General features: G+C 42.6%; 1 protein-coding gene and 1 long non-coding RNA gene across 4 annotated transcripts in view; both read right to left on the bottom strand.

The window, feature by feature from the left end:
* The window catches only part of fam184ab (family with sequence similarity 184 member Ab), a 219,695-nt gene extending 207,233 nt beyond the window's left edge, over window positions 1-12,462 (bottom strand). For all 3 annotated transcript variants that reach the window (XR_010038917.1, XM_063222858.1, XM_063222859.1), the window contains exon 1: window positions 11,617-12,462. Coding sequence is in view for 2 of the 3 variants with exons in the window: in XM_063222858.1 (XP_063078928.1) it covers window positions 11,617-11,799 (183 nt within the window). In the remaining variant the exon portion in view is untranslated. The remainder of the gene's footprint in view (window positions 1-11,616) is intronic.
* Window positions 7,388-9,837, bottom strand: LOC134468363 (uncharacterized). The gene is made up of 3 exons (XR_010038775.1): window positions 9,658-9,837; window positions 8,520-8,687; window positions 7,388-7,438 (listed from the first exon to the last, which is right to left on the bottom strand). It is a non-coding gene; the product is annotated as an uncharacterized LOC134468363 (long non-coding RNA).
* Window positions 12,463-18,625: the final 6,163 nt, after the last annotated feature.

Below are 18,625 nucleotides of genomic sequence, written 5' to 3'. Positions count from 1 at the left end.
GCATTTCCCCAGGCAAGCCAGCATCTAGGCTATGCTATAGGTGGCTGAACATATTTGCATCAGCTACTGGTGTACCCATAACAATTGGAATTTCCGGCACGACACCCACTCTGCCTTTTGTCAATAATTTAGTACATGAAAAATAATAATCTGGGCCCTGCGGTGGCCAAACGGTAGGGCACTCCTCTACCATGCGGCTGACCCAGGTTCGATTCCCGGCCCTTCCCCGTCTCTCTACACTCGCTGCCTGTCACCACCTTCGCTGTCCTATCATAAATAAAGTCAAAAAGACCACAATAATAATAATAATAATAATCTGAATTTGCAGCACGAAACTTGTCAATTCAGCTGACCGGTGGTCCCTAAATGACAAAGTGGTCTAAAACAGGTTTGAAAAATCCTGGAAGGCAGGGAAAGGCAGTCTGGTGGTGACAAGGGAGAGGGCTACATGTGCTCCTGCAGAATAAGCATATTTCATCTCGCATTTTTTGGGTCTGCATAGTCCTCCTTCCTGTTTGCTCTTCTTGGCAGGATGTGGCAGGTGAGAGGTGCCGGTTTCCTGAAGGACAGTGTGTGTGTGTGTGTGTGTGTGTGTGTGCATGCGTGCGTGCGTGCGTGCGTGCGTGCGTGTGTGTTGTGTTGTGTTTTGGTGGCACCTAGGTAGCTCTGGAAAGGAGCCTTCCTGTGGCCCCCCCGATAGCTCCAGCCATCTGCTCAACTACAGGCACACGGTGGCCAAGTCACACCCTGCACTGTACTGCAGCCAAGCCCAGGGTGGACACCTCCGCATCAACACAGAGGAGTGCCCATGGCATGGGTGTGTGTACATGTGAAATGTGGTCTGTCTGCACACTGAGCACTTCAACTGATAAGGTGGTAAGTGAAGGGAAAAAAGCTTGTTTTACCGAAAAAATGTTTTACCGAAACCTTATTGAAACCTTACAAATTCCTGTTTTCTCTCTACGTACTGTCCTGTCCAGGCACAAGACACAACAACAGAAACTTTTTTTTAAACATTATGTACATGATATAGCCACCTGAGAGCTTCCCAATGACAAAGCAGATGGACTTCTAGTCATGGGCCCACTCATTGCCTAAGCTAAGTTACTGCCTGTGATGGAGCAAAACATTTCACGACCAAGTCAGTCTGACCAAGCTGCCTATATATCTCTAATTTTAATTCGGTGGACTTTCTGTTCACATCACACGACGACATACGATAAATGGTGTGCTTGGCTGAAGATTCACACCATTGAATAGTCGGCACAGACGACTAGCTGGCACAAGGTTTGTGGTCTTCATAGCCAGGCCACCGAGCTTACTCTTGGTCCCTGTGTACTGTCATAGTGGAGTATTACTAAAGTAGTAAAGTTGTGCAGTTGGGTAGTTGAGGTGGCAAAAGACAAAAGCTGTTTCAACCTTAGAGAGATGGTCTAACAGGAAAATGGGACCACCTGGCACACTTAAAATAGAGAGAAATAAGAAATGAGATGGCGAAAAAAGAAAAAGGAAAAAAAAGGTTGGGTGAAAGCAAAAGCCAGCATTCCTGTCTGAAGTACGTCTCATCACATCACACAGTGACAGCAGAGGCCGCCTTCCTTATCTTTCCCTGGTGCCATCGAGCGAAATTAAAACCTTGTTGGGGTTGACAAAATTGGGACAAAGAAATGGCAGGGGTTGTACAGTGCATGGGCTGGTATCGCCATTACCCAAACAAAGAACAAGACAGGTGCATTTATTTCCCAAGTATCTCCTCCCCAAAGTTCTGTACTGTAATGTTACATAAGACTCAACCCTTTGAGGGAGAACAACCCTATTCATCTCCCTGTTTCTATTACGGCTATGAAGGGCCCTATGATGTGCATGCTGTAGCTCGCTCAGGGGTGGGTTTTTTTTAACATGCATTCTAATTTCATTGCTTAGATCTATTGAAGCGACCACTGGTATGCTCCTTGGCTGACAAGCACGTCAAAGTAACACACCCCCCCCCCACCAACACACACACGCGCACACACACACACACACACACACACAAACACACACACACACACACACACACACACACACACACACACAAACTGTACACACACGTACACACACACACCGCTGGCAGCACCTTTTCTCACTACATCAGAGAGGAATGAAAGACCAGGATTACTTTTCGACTTGGATCCTCAACAAAGGTAAGCTTAAGTAACTTACCTAGAAATTCCTCAAGGTCATGGTGACAACCTTTTCTCTTTTTTCTCTCTCTAACACTTTCTCTCTTTTTTCAAAGTGTGTACTTTAATGCGCGCCTCATATTGCGCTGAGTTGTACAGAGCTTGTTGCTATGGGAGCACACTTGATATGCGACACGGGCAGGCCATGTTTACTTGACGAGCATCATCTATAAAATGCTACAGAAAGTAAAAGCCGGCTCAGAGGCAGCGTGATGGGCCATGCACCATGCGGCCTGCACTCCTAATTTCATATGACAATGGCCCAAGCAGAGGTTCCCTATCTGCGATTTAATATATTACAAGAAGGCAGCTGTGTCTTACAGTCTTGAAGCCTAAGCTTATGTCTATAATGTAAGCTTAACTACAATGTTTCAGAGACCTCTACTAGGGCAGTTTTTTCTGTTCGCTTAAAGCACATTTTTGTAACTTTAGCTGCTTTTGTGGAATTCTTCACACTAAATGAACGAATCTATAACAAGCAAATGAACCAATAGCACAAAAGCACAAAGTTTGAAATTTAAAACACACACTTTGCAAAATGTAACAAAACATTTTGCATGAGTGAATACAACTCACTGCTGTACACACAATTTCCAAATGATGAGTGCGTACCAAAACTTCTATAACTATTCTAACAATTACATATTTTTTAATAGAAAAACCAAGAGGCAAAGTGTGTTTTAATCTTTTACTGTATTTGTCTAGTTGCTGTAATGTGTGCTTGTAATGATGGGCGATGGACATATCAATGATTTGCTACAAAAGCAGCTTATATATAAATTACAAGTGTGTAGAGAGAGATTTAGTAAAAGTGTTGGGTTTTGCAATGTATATAGCTGATTTAGTGTGAGGTTGTTGTATTCATGTGAAAAGTTCTGCAAAAAACAGCATAAGTTACAAAAAAGCTTTAGCGATCAGAAAAAGTGTGGCAGAGATAATGCCAACGCAGCATGATTGGAATTTCAGATTGTGCAAGTAAGCGTAAATTTTAGACTGGTCAAGTGTGTTCGTGACAAAAATATTTGAATGTAATATGGAAATGCATACAAAATAAGGCATTGCTACAGGATGGATGAATACTGCATTTTGAATACAGATACTTGCATTTCGTTGTTCGCATGTGTTGGGAATGAGCAGCCATTTCAAAATTCTGTCAGTCATGCCAGGTAACCTAGTTTGCACTGTTACTGACCTATGAAGTTTCCAATAACTTAACTTACATGCCCAAAGCATTCTGTGGCGCAGCACCGCAGGATGAAACCCAAGCAAAGCAAACCAAGTTGATTTCACATCTATTTTCCCCGACATTATTTTTTTTTAGGGATGCACGATGTCAAAAATTTCGGCCGATACCGATATCCGATTATGATATTGCGGTTTTGGCCGATGACCGATATTAACCGATACCAATGTTTTTCTTTCTTTTTAAAAAAAAAAGAGATGACAATGATGCAAACAAACAGAATTTTTGAATGTCGTCTTATTTCCAAAAACACTTTTTAACTCCCTGTGATAATTAGATAAAAAATAGAGACAAAATAGAAGACAAACAGTGAAAGTCATCGTCAAGTCCATTCTTTTAGAACCGTAACATATATAAAAAAAACATCGGCGTTAACATCGGCCCAGTTTTACCCATCAGACCGATGTCCGATGTGTTGAATATCAGCCGATATCGGCCGATACCGATACATCTGGCGGATACATCGTGCATCCCTATTTTTTTTTCATTGATCTCACACACAGAGAGAGAGAGAGAGAGAGAGAGAGAGAGAGAGAGAGAGAGAGAGAGAGAGAGAGAGAGAGATCAACACGTGTGACAGCCAATAGCATGTCATTGACCCCCATTGACCCGTGTGTGTGTGTGTGTGTGTGTGTGTGTGTGTGTGTGTGTGTGTGTGTGTGTGTGTGTGTGTGTGTGTGTGTGTACTGTACATTTCCTGCTGTAAGGAACTAGCCTAAGTGACAGGTAGCATATTACTTTATGACAGACACTATGGCTTCACTAGCCATACCTTTGGCTAAAATGATGGCCGTAAGTAAGAAAGACAATACACACAATCTTTAGCCTAGGGACTGAATTCCTTTACCTCCATGTGTGATGACACTGGAATTCCAAACAACTAAGCCTATAGCCTAAGGGCTGGGCCACCCAGACAGCCTTAAGGTGGCAGCTGTCTCCCAGTCAGGTGGGTCTCTGGCACAGCTCCATGAGGTTGCTCTCCCCCGTTATTAAGCTCTACACACAGCACAAACTAGAGGTTGTCTTCCCCTAGAGAAATAATACAATAGAATGGCCCATGAATGGAGCGGTCAATAGGAACGCTTGCGTCAAACAGGCCGCCATCTTGGAACATGGGAAGCGCCGCGGAGCGCTGCTTTGAAATGAATGAACGTCTATCGGAACCAAGCCAACATGCGGGATTAAATCCGCATAAATTGACATATTTGACTACCGGAGGTTTTTGTTTTTGTTTAATCCTGGTTCGTTACAAAATGTTAGTCATTTACTTACCCTGAAAAATTGATAGTTAAACCATTTTTTGTCAACATAGCCTACATTTACGCTCAACTAATTAGGCCTACCTTTTTCCCATTCATACAAGCTGTACGAGACTTCCTGATGAACAGGGCATAGCCTACCTCGAAAACGTTTACATGGGGGAAAATTAAACATACACATTTCACAAGCAAATAAGTAGGCCTACATTATACTTGGACAAAATATGTACAATGAATCATTAGTTTCTTCATTCCCGTCTGTAAAAAGCGTCAGCTAAGAAGAGCAATGTAATGTAATCTAATGTATGAGTGTATAGCCTACCGTTGTAGGCTATTGGTTACGTTATGGACACTATCTAAATTAGGCTACATTACACTTGAAATGTGCCATCGTTGTATAGGGCCTACACGAATGCAATATTTGCACAAGTCACAACAGTGAAGGCTGGTTTATTGTTTGGTGCCTTATAATATTTGAGGGCTGCACTAACCAAGCTACAGCACCGTTGTGTCTTATTTCTGGACATCTCCAATAAGACCAGCAATAAGCCCTATGGGCCCAGTTTCAACAATGTGATCACAGGTTAAATCCATAGTTTCCTGAAACCCTTTGATCCTATTCAGCATGTTTACAAATCTACACACATGAAATAAATATTACATAGGCCTACACAGGGTTGGTGAGGTTACTTTTGAAATGTAATAAGCTAAATATGTTATCAGTAATGTAATCCCATTACCATAATATTTAAGCAATGCAACAGATTGCTGTGACTACTTTATTCCCAAATATTTACAATGGTTTCAGTGAATCGTTAAAAAACAAAAACAAAAATAGGAAAGCTTAAAGTTTAACTCCAGCCAATTTCAACATGCTCCCACTAAATAATAATAAAAACAACATCTTGATTTATTCCCCAAAACATCCAAAAGGTTATGCAAAATCAGACAACTAGCAAACAGCGATAAACAAAATCTGCCCCCATTAGAATAGCTCAGATCCCGGAAAGGGCTGAGCCGAAAATGTAATTGGCTGGAGTTATCCTTTAAGCAGAGTTTGACAATGAAAGTACACACACAGCAAGTCCTGACCACACTTCAATTTATTGAAAAAAGACAACTATATACACAATCAACATTAGAACCCCGCCACCACCATCCATTAACCAGGTTACTTCAGACATTTCGACGGTAGGGTCACAGGGATGGTTGATGTGACGTGCTTTAAAATCAGTTGACGTTGTTGTGGAGTGTGGCCCTCCCTGTTGATATTGGTCAAACCTCCTGCTGTTAGAGTGGTCATCTTAGGATGGTGGGCCAGGTGTGTTTAGAGCACGTATGCCCCCTCATCCCTGGTTTTTGTTCACAGGGATGAGGGGGCATACATGCAGTCACACACCTGGACCACCATCCAAAAAGGATAACTCAGTAGGAAGTGTGACCAACCTGTCAATATTGACAGGGAGGGCACACCTCCATAACAACATCAGCTCATTTCAAAGCACATGACACATCAACATCCCTGTGACCCTACCGTCGAAACATATCTGGTAAAATCCAGAAGAACAGCCTCTGAAGACCTCATTTACCCACCTTTCCTCAGGGGAAGATATCTACCTGATCAGAAATTAGCTAGAAATATGCTCAAGGCTTACGGTCCCTATCATCAGTCCCTTTGGAACAGTTAAATGGCAACATATTGTTGATCTGAATAATGTTCAGGATCCTGAGGGTCTTCATGCAGCAAAAACAAGTGTGATCAGAAGGCATGTTGACTTCGATGGCCAGAAGATGAAGGTGTCTGTGGCAGCTCAAACATTGCGTTGATCTGTGGCACTGGCGCTCACTGTGCTGAAGGACGCAGGGATATCAGCAGATTCACAGCCTGTTCTCCAACTGCTGAGCATTTAAAAAACATTCACATTTTTAAAAACATGCCAAACAGTGACATCAACACAGCAAAACTGAGGGCCTCACATGTTTGTTTCAACAAGCTTATTTTTCGGTCTGTTTTCAGTAAAAACACCCATGATCTGATAATGGCCACTTGGTCAAGCTGGTTATCTAGGTGAAACAGTGGTACAAAAAGTAAAAGCAAAGAAACCCTGCCACAGATTCCCTCCAACATAGGTTTGACCTCTCCAAGTAACTGGCTGTGACTCAATATCAGATCAAAGAAAATGTCTGTAAAATACTTGTATTGGTAAGAGTTTACAACTAGGTTTTAGGCTCAAAAATTCTAGTTCTACAATTCTAGTGAGTTTTTGGAGGACTGGCGTTCATTTAAGAGTGACATGACTAACTGAGCATTTTTACTTGAAAATAGACAAAAATATGCTTATTGAAATGTGCGGGGCCATCAGTTGTGCCGTGTTGACGTCAGGTGGATAGACAGCTGACATTGCTGTTGGACAACAGCTAGAATTATTTTTTTTTGTTAAGCACATCTACATGTGTTCATGCACAGTTGTGATGCCCTCCATGTAAATACAAAATGAAAATCCACGAAAAATACCGAGAATGCATAAATGAAAAGGTTCGCTTCATTAATACAATTGAAGATCCAATATAAAACACTAAAAACATCAGAAATCAAATAAGAAAAGTTTACCAAGTGTCTGTAGCCCGTCAACTCAATGCAGACTGGAGGGTCACAAAACGCAACAGTCACCCCATGCCCTCCATGAAGAATGGAACACAGGACTGGAACTACCCTAATAAAAAGTTCAAAAACAAAACATTAGGAGCCAATATGCATATTATTTACTCAGTTAAAACACAGTACAGTAATCCTTAATTATATGCATGACAGGGGGATCAAGTGATGGTGGCAAATGGCTGCAGCAAGAGAGTGGTAAGAACTTCACAATTCATGCTTTAAAACGTCCTAGTCAAGTCATGCGACTCAGAACAAGTCAAATGATTCAGGGCCCTTCATTTATCAAGCGCATCAAACGTGCCTAAATCTACGCAAACCCCAGACCATGAGTGCATTGCAATATGCACCTTGCCTCCTCCCACTTGCGCTTGCCTCCTCATCCCGCCTCCTGACCCCTCCTCTGTGGAGAAAACGATAAAGGCTGTCAGCCTAGCCACAACAACTTTTGAGGGACTGTTTTTCATTCACCATCCCAATTGCAAATGAGAAAAAGACTCTACAATTGAGCTTTTGTAAGATATTGAAATATAATGCTGTTGTCAGTGATCATGACATATTACTTTCAGGTACGAGGAGAGAAGCAAGTGGAGGAGGCAAGGTCGCATATTGCAACGCACGCCATGCGTGCACCGTCCTCCTGTTGAAAGCCACCTCCACCTCTGCCGCGGAAATGTCTCCACCTGTGCACTTGCTGCCCAGCACTTCATGTGACGCGTGTCCGCGTGTGTGTTCATGTCGAGAGAGAGAAGAAACCCAGACAGTGTTGCCAGATATATGATGATTATCGTATTTGTACCATAATTGTCAATTTTGCTCACTGATCAAAAAAGCATGATGTGCAATCATTTCAGAGTTGTAATTCAGTTCATTTTGATGCCTTGAAACAACAATTTGGGTCTAGTACGATAATCTCCTCCACCCAGTCCCCCCAAAAATGATAATTTTGAGGTTTTGGTAGCTAATTCAGCATTTTCCAGCTGGCAAACACTGAACCCAGATCCCCACATGGGCAAACACAGTATGACACCATCAAGGTTTATCTACTTATAAATGCATACATGATGTTCCTTAGTAGAGCCTGAAAGAACAACTCATGATTAATTATGAGATATCATGCAACTAATTGTTTGACTAACCTTGGACAAGTGTTTGGGGAAGTTGAAGTTGAAATTGATGGCTCTCTCAGCCGAACAGTTTGCTCAGGAGGTAAGTGGCAGCATCAGATCAGCGTTGTTTTGGCACAAACCTCTCTCTCTCTCTTCAAAGCCAGAGCCCATGCCCGCCTCCTCCTTCTTTTGGGCCATCTGCACAGAACAAGTTGTAGTAGCAATAACCTTATCAACTTTATACTTCCAGTGCAACGCAGAATAGCAACATTTGGTGCGAGATGTGTTACATGATGCTTATGTTTGTGTAACCACGTTAATTACGTGGCGCTTTCTTGAAAACAAAAACTTACCAACAGGGTATAGGCACATGAAAGACATGTTTAATTGAAGGTGTTAGCGTAAATTGTACAACTGAGGTTTAGGGAACGCTGTTTGTTGACATGTTGCAACAAGCACTGTAACAAGCACGCCTGACAAACTTAAGTTATCCTTGCCGTGTTTTAGTCACTTTTATTCTTCCCTGAATGGCTTTTTAAACAACGAACAAACATGTGGACATCATAGTACATAAAAACAATATTTGATATTCAAGTGTACATCAACTGAGGCACGTACGGAATGTCCGTTGCAACAAACACTGTTGCAACTAGTTAGCTAACTTTAATTGTAGAGATCTATCCGAGATTTTCGCAAGTTCGTCAAACATGGCGCCATAAATATTAATTCACGACTTAAACAAATATCCCAAATATCACCCCTTTTACACATTTACAAGTGTCACGAGTTAAATCATCGTTGACTTTCCTCAGGAAGCGCTTTTGTTTTGACTAATACCTACAGGTAAGAACTAATGATTTCGTACAGGCCAACGTAGCGTTGCTTGCCTCACAACGTTATTTTCGCCGAACAAAGCGCCAAAGATATTGATTCAGGAACAAAACAAAAGAAAAGAAAAGAGTCTTAACTATCGCCTTTATTGGGCATGTCAAGTGCCATCATGTCCTACAGTTAAATCGTCCTTGATTTACCTCAGTGGACCAACTGTGAAATGATATTAGCTCTAGCTATTAGGCTAACAACATTGCTCAAGGCAAACACATCATGCCGTTGTTTGTCACAGAAACTTAATATCGATAACATTCAAAATCACAAGATAACACCTTACCTCATGTTACACCTTCTTTGGCTGTTTTTCGTCCTCTCGTTGCTGCAAGCATAGCGGCACAAATATCCTTCAACTTTACAAAGTGATCACCGACTGGCGTGGCCATAATGGTAAATGAACAGATACCTGATTAGAACCCTGTTCCAAGATGGCGGCGGTACAGACGCATGCCCAGAGGCTGATGGGCCATTCTATTGTATTAGTTCTATGGTCTTCCCCTAGAGACCACATCATAGTCAAGCTGCACTTTTTGAAATGTGGTAAAGCTTGGGTCACACTGAGGCCCTTGGAATACTGTTGTTCTGTTCTACCTCCATGGCCGGTGTCACAAGATACCTGGTATCTCCTACAACTGGTTATGCAGATGTCAGCTGTGAGTAACTTAACTCTGATGTGGGGTAACCAGACATCTTTTCACACTAGTCATTGAAATACAATCATGGAACTAATAAGAAAAGGCATGATTTCCGGTGGAGGGGAATGCAACCAATAAATAATGCCAAGGTTGACAGTCGTTGTAAGAGAAAGGCGGCTAATTAAGAAATGAGTGTTAAAGCCCTGTTGTCTGATGGCATACGGGACAGTAGCCATTGTCTTTTCCATGTGAAATGTTATTTCCTATACTATGCAGTGCATTCAGTGGAACCTTGCTATGAGCTTGAACACGGAAGGGATATGAAATATGAATCAGCCAACTGACTAAGAGGGTAGCGGCAAGGAGCGGGAGCACTGATGGTGTTTCAGAGTGACTTAGAGAGAGAGAGAGAGAGAGAGAGAGAGAGAGAGAGAGAGAGAGAGAGAGAGAGAGAGAGAGAGAGAGAGATTCTCATAATAAAAGCATACCTATTTAAAATAGGTAGGCCAAGTGTACCTTAATCTGGTAGTTTGTAGTGTCTGTGTTGACATCAGGTTTATGTGATTGCCTGCGCACAAAGGGTGATTCATTCATTTGAGCAAAAACCCAGAGGCTTTGGGTTTTTTTTCTAGTAACACTGACTGAATTCTGATGAATAATGGCAGAGGATAAAACTTGACCCCTCCATCAACCTCCAGTGAAACTATCTATGAATAAACATTACATTACATTACATTACATTGCATTTGGCAGACGCTTTATAACCAAAGCGACTTTCAGAAGAGGACATAATCAAGCCAACATCACAAGCAAATACAAAGTGCACAGGAGATATACAGAACAACAAGTGCAATTACAAAAAGGGGTTAGTTTTTTTTTTTTTATTTTTTTTTTTATAAAGAGGAAGTAATGAGAACACACACACACACAAACACACACTCACAAACTAAACTAAACTAAACATAATGTCAGGATTCTGCCCTGGGGCAAGGCCAGTTCAATCATTAGTCTAGTAGATTCTCTCGAAAGAGGAATGTCTTTAGTTGTTTCTTGAAGGCTGCAAGAGAGGTGCTTAGTCTTGCTGCCTCTGGGAGACTGTTCCACCACTTGGGAACCACCACGGAGAACAATCTTGACACAAACCTTGCCGTTTTCGTAAATATTCATTTTGTAGCCTTAACCTAGGGCTATTTATGATGGTTTGTGTACCACAAATAAAAACTATAGGCTACCTATAGGCAAGCAAAGAGCCCTACTTCTTTTGGATGAAATGACGGATGCTCGTAAGCTACTGTCAAAGAAAAGGAGGAGAGTGTGGTCTTGGTCGAAAGACAGGATTGGCAGAAGCAAATTCACAAGCCGACAGTCACACTCTGTTGCACGGTGGAAAAATGCATAGAAAAAGGAGTGTTTGACTTCAGAGCATCATTTTCTTTGATTGGTAGACTAAGCCCCTACCCCTACACTACCCCCACCCACCCAGCGCACGCTGACAAATGCATCTGGATGCGTGCACATCACTTGACAGCTCAGCTCACAAAATAACTATGCGATTTCATCCACACTAAGAATTTTTATCACATAGGTTAACGGGCAAGTCTTACCTTGGTCAGCTGTGCAATCTTCTTGCTCATTTTTAGATGAAGGTCTTGCGTATATTCCATGGTAGTGCCCGATTGGAAAGGCATCGAGGACGGCGGTGGACCAGAATTATATTTCCCCGCTCCTCCGGTCGATGAATTGCCAGCAGGGCTGTAATATTGCTGCCAACCCGCTCCAGTCGCCATCTTCACGATCCTTCAAATGTGTTACTACTGTTTATGATTGTGTCAAATTAATGGTTTGAACCGTCTCCTTCAACGGGGAGTTATTACTGTGAACCGTTGAGGCAAAACACATCCACCCGCCAACCAAAGACAGCTTCTCAATATTACCAAGTCATTTTACAAGCGTGCGGATTGAATACAACCAATAAAGATTGCTATTATCTAACTGAAGTAGAGCGTTATAACGAAAATTCTAGCTACGTAGCTGGTGTGCTGTATTCAGCTGTCCTTGTTTTCTGAGACAGGTCGTATGATTGTTGACGTTACAAACATCCTTGTTCACGGTGTTGCTATTTCATCGTCTTCAATGGCAAACGTTACACACGCACCTTCAGACAGCCAAAATGTCGATAGAACACAGCAAGCATAGCTTACACATTTGTGTTTTGGCATTCAGACCCAAATTCTCCGCTGTCCTCTTGGCATTCCGCTATCCATTCCGCGGGGTGTTTCAGCTGTCCCGCGACGCAGATGTTTGCGAGGATAAAAATAGATTCAGCTTGCAGGTGGGTCACGTTTTAGACCCACTGACTTCGGCGGAGAGAGCCCGGCCGGGAAGAATCCAGGGGTTTTGTGTCGGGTCTTGTGCGTGTGACTGTGTGTAGCTATGACAGGCTGAGTGGATGGTTGCTGCTGCACTGCTCAAGACTCTGTTACCATGGATCACCTCAACAGTTTACATTACTGTCACTGACGTCAGTTCCGCCGCTCACTGCTCTCGTTCGTCCACTCTCCATTGATGCAAACCACTGACTTGTATAGTATAACAAGGTAGCCTACTCAGAGACGGAGCGCATCTTTACCAGAACATTTTCATCCTGAATAGCCTGATAGCAGTCTGGAGTGCCGTGCAGAAAGAATGAAACTGACATTTCGCATCAATACAATAATAATACGGTAATTACGCCTATAATAAGCCTAATAATAGGGTGAACTATGGTAAATTGGGACACTTTTGGTAGATCGCAAAAAAAACCCACTTTAAGTTTAAAATACACCAACATTTAGTAATTGTATGTCTTCATATGGGTCTTGGGTACATTTCCATGTAGGAATTAGTTTTTGAAGTATGATATTTTATAATATATTAACATTTAAAGACAGTGAGACACCAACTTCGTTGTGAGAAAATGCTATGGCAATTTGGGACACCCTTTAATGTAAAATGGGACAGTCTGTTTGATTATCATTATTTTTGCACAAACTGAAGAATACTATCATTTTTCTCTTGTTAACAGTACACTAGGATCTTAACTATTTAAAAAATGATATAACATCCCTGAAACATTTCCATTTCAAGAGAATATTGAAGGAGTATGGCATGTGTGACTGTGGCCATGGCCATTAGCATGTGGGATGCATATTACAATACAGGCCTATGGCGTGCTAATATGTTATGCTAACAGCTAACAGAAGCCCATTCTGTTGCTATGAGAAAACTGTCCCATTTTAGCTTAAAATATTGTCCCAAATTAGCTCACTCCACTATACTTACTAAAAGTATGTCTCCTTAATAAAGTAAAGACAAATGTGTAAATGTTTTGATATTGAGTTAAACCTTTAGTAAAACAACAAATATTTAAATCATATTTTGTACCATATAATCACTAATTCAGCCATAATATCCTTACGATCTGATAGCATAATCGACATGTCAGCTAGCTAAACTGACAAGTGTTGGATCCACTGTCACTTCAAACCTTTGCTCATTTCTTCTATGATACTTAACACCAAATAAAATGATTGTTCCTTATACATGACAGTAGCAGTAACAATATTACATCCCATTTTGTGATTGGCTGCTAATATTTAGAGAGAAAACAACCCAAAACCTTATTTGTCCCAATTTGGCTGATGTCCCAAATTACCTTAGTTCACCCTAGTAGTTTATATTATTATTTTATTGTAATTACTATTATTATTATTATTATTATTATTATTATTATTATTATTATTAGGCTATAACAATGTGTTATTACTATTTTATCACAAAGTGATTTACAATTATTATTACAGGGCATTCGGTCCAGGTGGGATTCGAACCGCCAACCCTGTCTAGTCCTCTTACAGCAACTATTCCTCTTCTATAATAAGAAACAGGAAATCTGTCTCAGATCACAACCAGTTTCACAACCAGCTACACACATCTGCAAGGAGAGTGCAATATTACACAGTAAACAGTGCAGTGTTTAAACAACACTTAAGAGTGCTGATTTACCATCTTCTGCTGTTTCGGCAGTCATGGGTAAGCGGCGTCCGACTTGTAGCCCAAAGGCTGCCGGTTCGACTCCCGACCCGCCAGTTTGGTGGGGGGAGTAATTAACCAGTGCTCTCCTCCATGACCGAGGTACCCTGTCCCTGAGCATGGTACTGTCCCGCCGCACTGCTCCTTTTCGGGCGCCTTTGGGGGCTGCTCCCTTGGACGGGTGAGGCATAAATGCAATTTCGTTGTGTGCAGTGTGAACACTTGTGTTCTGTGAATTGCTGTGTCACAATTGCAATGGGAGTTGGAGTTTCCCTGTTGGGCTTTCACTTCACTACCATGTATTTGGTCCAAGACAGTGGCAGAACAATTGCACACCGGGCCCCTGGGCAAAACACTTATAGGGCCCCCCATTTGGCCTGCCAAAGTCGTAATAGGGTCCCCACCACCAATACAAGATTGCCCTGGGCCCAGGGCCCCAGCTCGCCCTCCCTTTAGCTCCGCCCCTGGTCCAAGAGTACCCTATTTCCTATGTGTTGAATTAACACCACATTTTTTTACTGTGTAGCTGAGGCCTGCTGCAGCATAATCAGCCATTCTGTTTCTTCTCACGCTCCCTCTGTCCTCAATCTGACTCTCGCTGTGGCATCTGAGCAGACTGCTACTGCACGTGACATAACAAGTTCCCCTTGCAATCTGTTATTGTTGACGTCAAATGGCACTCGTGGCAAACGCGAGATGGTGTTGTTATTTCTGTGTGTGTGTGTGTGTGTGTGTGTGTGTGTGTGTGTGTGTGTGTGTGTGTGTGTGTGTGTGTGTGTGTGTGTGTGTGTGTATGTGTGTGTGTGTGTGTGTGTGTGTGTGTGTGTGTGTCTGTGTGTGTCTGTGTGTCTGTGTGTCTGTGTGTTTGTGTGCAATCTTGTGTGTGTGTGTGTGGGGGGGGGGTTCTCGACTCATGTGGTTGGTGTGTGTGTGTGTGTGTGTGTGTGTGTGTGTGTGTGTGTGTGTGTGTGTGTGTGTGTGTGTGTGTGTGTGTGTGTGTGTGTGTGTGTGTGTGTGTGACTGTGCTGCAGCATGCGGGCCAACATGGCAGAGCGATGATCAGAAAGTGTGATCTGCACGCATGGCATTGACATGGCTGGCTCGCTGCAGCAAACGCAAGATGATGTTTGCACATTTGTGTATCCTTGTGTGATTGGTGTTTGTGTGTGTGTGTGTGTGTGTGTGGGGAGGGGGTTATCCTTCTGTGATTGATCACGCCTGTGTATGTGGCCCAACATAGCAGAACAATCCATGGCATTGACATAGCTCACACAGCAAACGCAAGACGGTGTTTTTGTGCATCTAGGCATCCTTGTGTGATCACTCAGTGTTCAAGTGTGGGTGTGTAGTAGGTCTATGTGTTTGTGTGTGTGTGTTGGGGGGAGGGGGGTATCCTTCTGCGATTGATCTGTACAGTATGTGGCCAAACTCTGCAGCGAGATGATCAAGAGAGTGTGTGATCCGCAAATAGGGCACATCCTCATTTCCCTGCCTCATTATGAATTATGCATCTGGCCTCGCCTGCACCCACTACCGTAGGGCTTCCTCCACCACGCCTGTCGAATTATGCGAATCCACAGAAAACATTCTGCGGTTCTCGCTTGGAAGTGACAAGGCAGTGGGGAGAGAGAGAGCGAGTGCATATGCTTTGCAGTAAGCTCCCTGAAGCATTCACTCTTGGTGCTGCTTGTAGACTTGGGTATCCAGCTTGGGTATCCAGCAGCGCTATATGCAGTAATTTGTGCAATAGACATAGTAGCCTATATAGTATGTCAAGGCTTCATGGAGACACAGAGGGCCAAACTGCCTTGCTCTCATTTGTGATAATCAAGCTTGTGTCTGTCTGCCTGCTCCTGGCTGCCATGTCTGCCCTGACCATGTTGTTCAGAAAAGGACTGAAATCCAACGTTTAAGACAGGCTTACCATACACTAAGTGCACATATATTTGTGTAATCTTGGGTTGTCTATGTGGGCAGAAAATCTAAAAGGCACAAACTTAAACTAGCCACAACTATGACTGGTAGCTGGCACATACTAGCAATACACTCATTTGAAACTTGTAGTTTTCTGTAGCTAGGGGAACAGGGGGAACGCAAGCAGTTGTGTCACTATTATCATCTCTAGCTGTCACCAGATGCATGGATTCTGCCCTTCTCCACAAGCTGAGATTGGTGAAAAGGAAATAGGCCTACACAAGGACCTGGAGAGAGCCAGGTTACATCACCTTAGGCATACTGTAAACGGGGTGTTGGCTCAGTTGGTAGAGTAGCCTGATCGGCAACCAGAAGGTTGCAAGGTTGCCAGTTCAAGCCCCTGTTCTGCCTAACCCTCATCGATGTGTCCTTGAGCAAGATACTCAACCCCTAATTGCTCCTGGTGGCAGGGTGGTGCCCTGCGTGGAAGCCACGGCCACTGGTGTGGGAATGTGAGTGCCAGTGGGTGAATGTGAGGCATCCATGTAAAGCTCTGGAGAAGCGCTGTAACTGCAGTCCACTTATCAGCTATGACTGGACAGTCACAGGTTTTTCGGTTAACATGCTATTTTCTTTGCCATGCTATGCATGTTCATTTGGTGAGGACCATTTGCTAGGATTACGCCTATGCCCTCTGTAGGCTATGTATGCATTCAAGATGGCACAAATGTCACATCGTGGGTCTTTAAGGTGGACTGCTCCATGGAAAGGAAGCATTGCTCTGAATGCACTGCGCATGAACCAGCAGGGCTTGCTATAACAGTAATGTATCCCCAACGTCAGCATCATACACATCACGTCAAGCCTACAAAGGGCAGCGCATTGGAGCTAAGAGGCTTTTCTGTGAAGGTTGGGTAGGGGGATAGTGAGAAGAGAAAAAAAATGCTGAGAGAGAGAGAGAGAGAGAGAGAGAAAGAGGGAGAGAGAGAGAGAGAGAGAGAGAGAGAGAGAGAGAGAGAGAGAGAGAGAGAGAGAGAGAGAGAGAGAGAGAGAGAGAGAGAGAGAGAGAGAGAGAGAGACTCTACACTTATCCCCTGGTATTCCTCCGAGCACACTCAGAGCTCAGTGATTCATGCTCATTTAACAGTTGTGAGGGGATCTGTGATTAGAATAGGGGTGGCATTAGGGCTCTGTTGAAACATAAGAGACAGGTGGATGACAATAATTATGTATTATTATATATATTTATATATGGTTTTATTCTTTAATATTGTAAACAATATGATTCAAAACTACAAAATGTATTGCCGAAGACATGCAAGGGAATCAGTCACTGTCATGTCAGGAACATTAAAATTGAATTTAAGTTATACATGTTAGTCACACAGGGTGTGATTTGTAGAGGGGATGGGGGGGATTGTCCCCTCTTCTGGTTTTGATATCATCACTTTTTCTACATGATTTTAATCACAGCTTAATGTAATTCCATTGATAATCCTTAAAATCTGAAACATATCCCCCCTTCTGGTTTTCCAACCAATCGCACGGATACAGTACCTTATTGTCTGTGTATGAAGCTTGTAAGATATTTAAGCAAAGAAGAAGATAAGTAAAACAATTGTTATTTGTTAGGTGTGTATTCACACATTTCTTGTTTGTCATTGTTGATGTAATCGTAATGAGGTATTAGTAGGCCCTGAACACATTTATTTATTTATTTATTTTGCCTTTATTTAACCAGGAAATAAAATCACATTGAGAATAAAATTCTCTTTTTCAAGTGAGCCCTGGCCAAGGCTCACATATCATAAGTCATTTTAACAGTAATTATGAGTGGCCATTTCATAAATACTAGATTGCCACAGACAATGTCCAGTGAAAATAATGATTAAAAACAACAACAACAACAACAACAACAACAACAACTGGGTAAAATGGAGACATTGTGTTTAGATAAAAATCCATCCCGAATTTAACCTGTCACATGGTGTTGTAGAGCAGTGTTTCCCAACCAGGGGTACGTGTACCACTAGGGGTACGCGAGCACACTGCAGGGGGTACTTTGAAAAATGTTATTTTTATATCAAATTAATTGAGCAGTCACATAAGGACAGAGAAAGTGATATAGAACATGAATACTCATGACATGGGGTACTCATGGCACAACTAAGAGGTTTAGGGGGTACATGAGACAAAAAAGGTTGGGAAAGACTGTTGTAGAGCACGGAGGGAAATCCAAATGCATCAAGAGACACACAAAGACAATTCAAATTGTCGTGTTATTGAATTCATTCTCATGATGTCACATTGGCATTGAAATTAAGTGAAAGCCCAACTGGGAAACTCCAACTTCCATTCTCATTGTGACACAACGCTCCACAGCAAACAAGTGCACACTGCACACAACAACATTGCATTTATGCCTCACCAATGCAAGGGGGCAGCCCCCAAAGGCACCCGAAAGGAAGCAGTGACAGCGGGACGGTACCATGCTCAAGGTACCTTAATCATGGAGGAAGATGAGGGAGAGCACTGGTGAATTACTCCCCCCACTAACCTGGCGGGTCAGGGGTTGAACTAGCAACCTGTGGGCTACAAGACTGACGCCCTAACCGCTTACCCTTGACC

Source organism: Engraulis encrasicolus, chromosome 18 (genome assembly GCF_034702125.1).
Source record: "Engraulis encrasicolus isolate BLACKSEA-1 chromosome 18, IST_EnEncr_1.0, whole genome shotgun sequence".
In the NCBI taxonomy this organism is placed as follows: Eukaryota; Metazoa; Chordata; class Actinopteri; order Clupeiformes; family Engraulidae; genus Engraulis; species Engraulis encrasicolus.
Note: the sequence above shows the minus strand (reverse complement) of the source record. Positions and strands in the feature narration are given on the sequence as shown.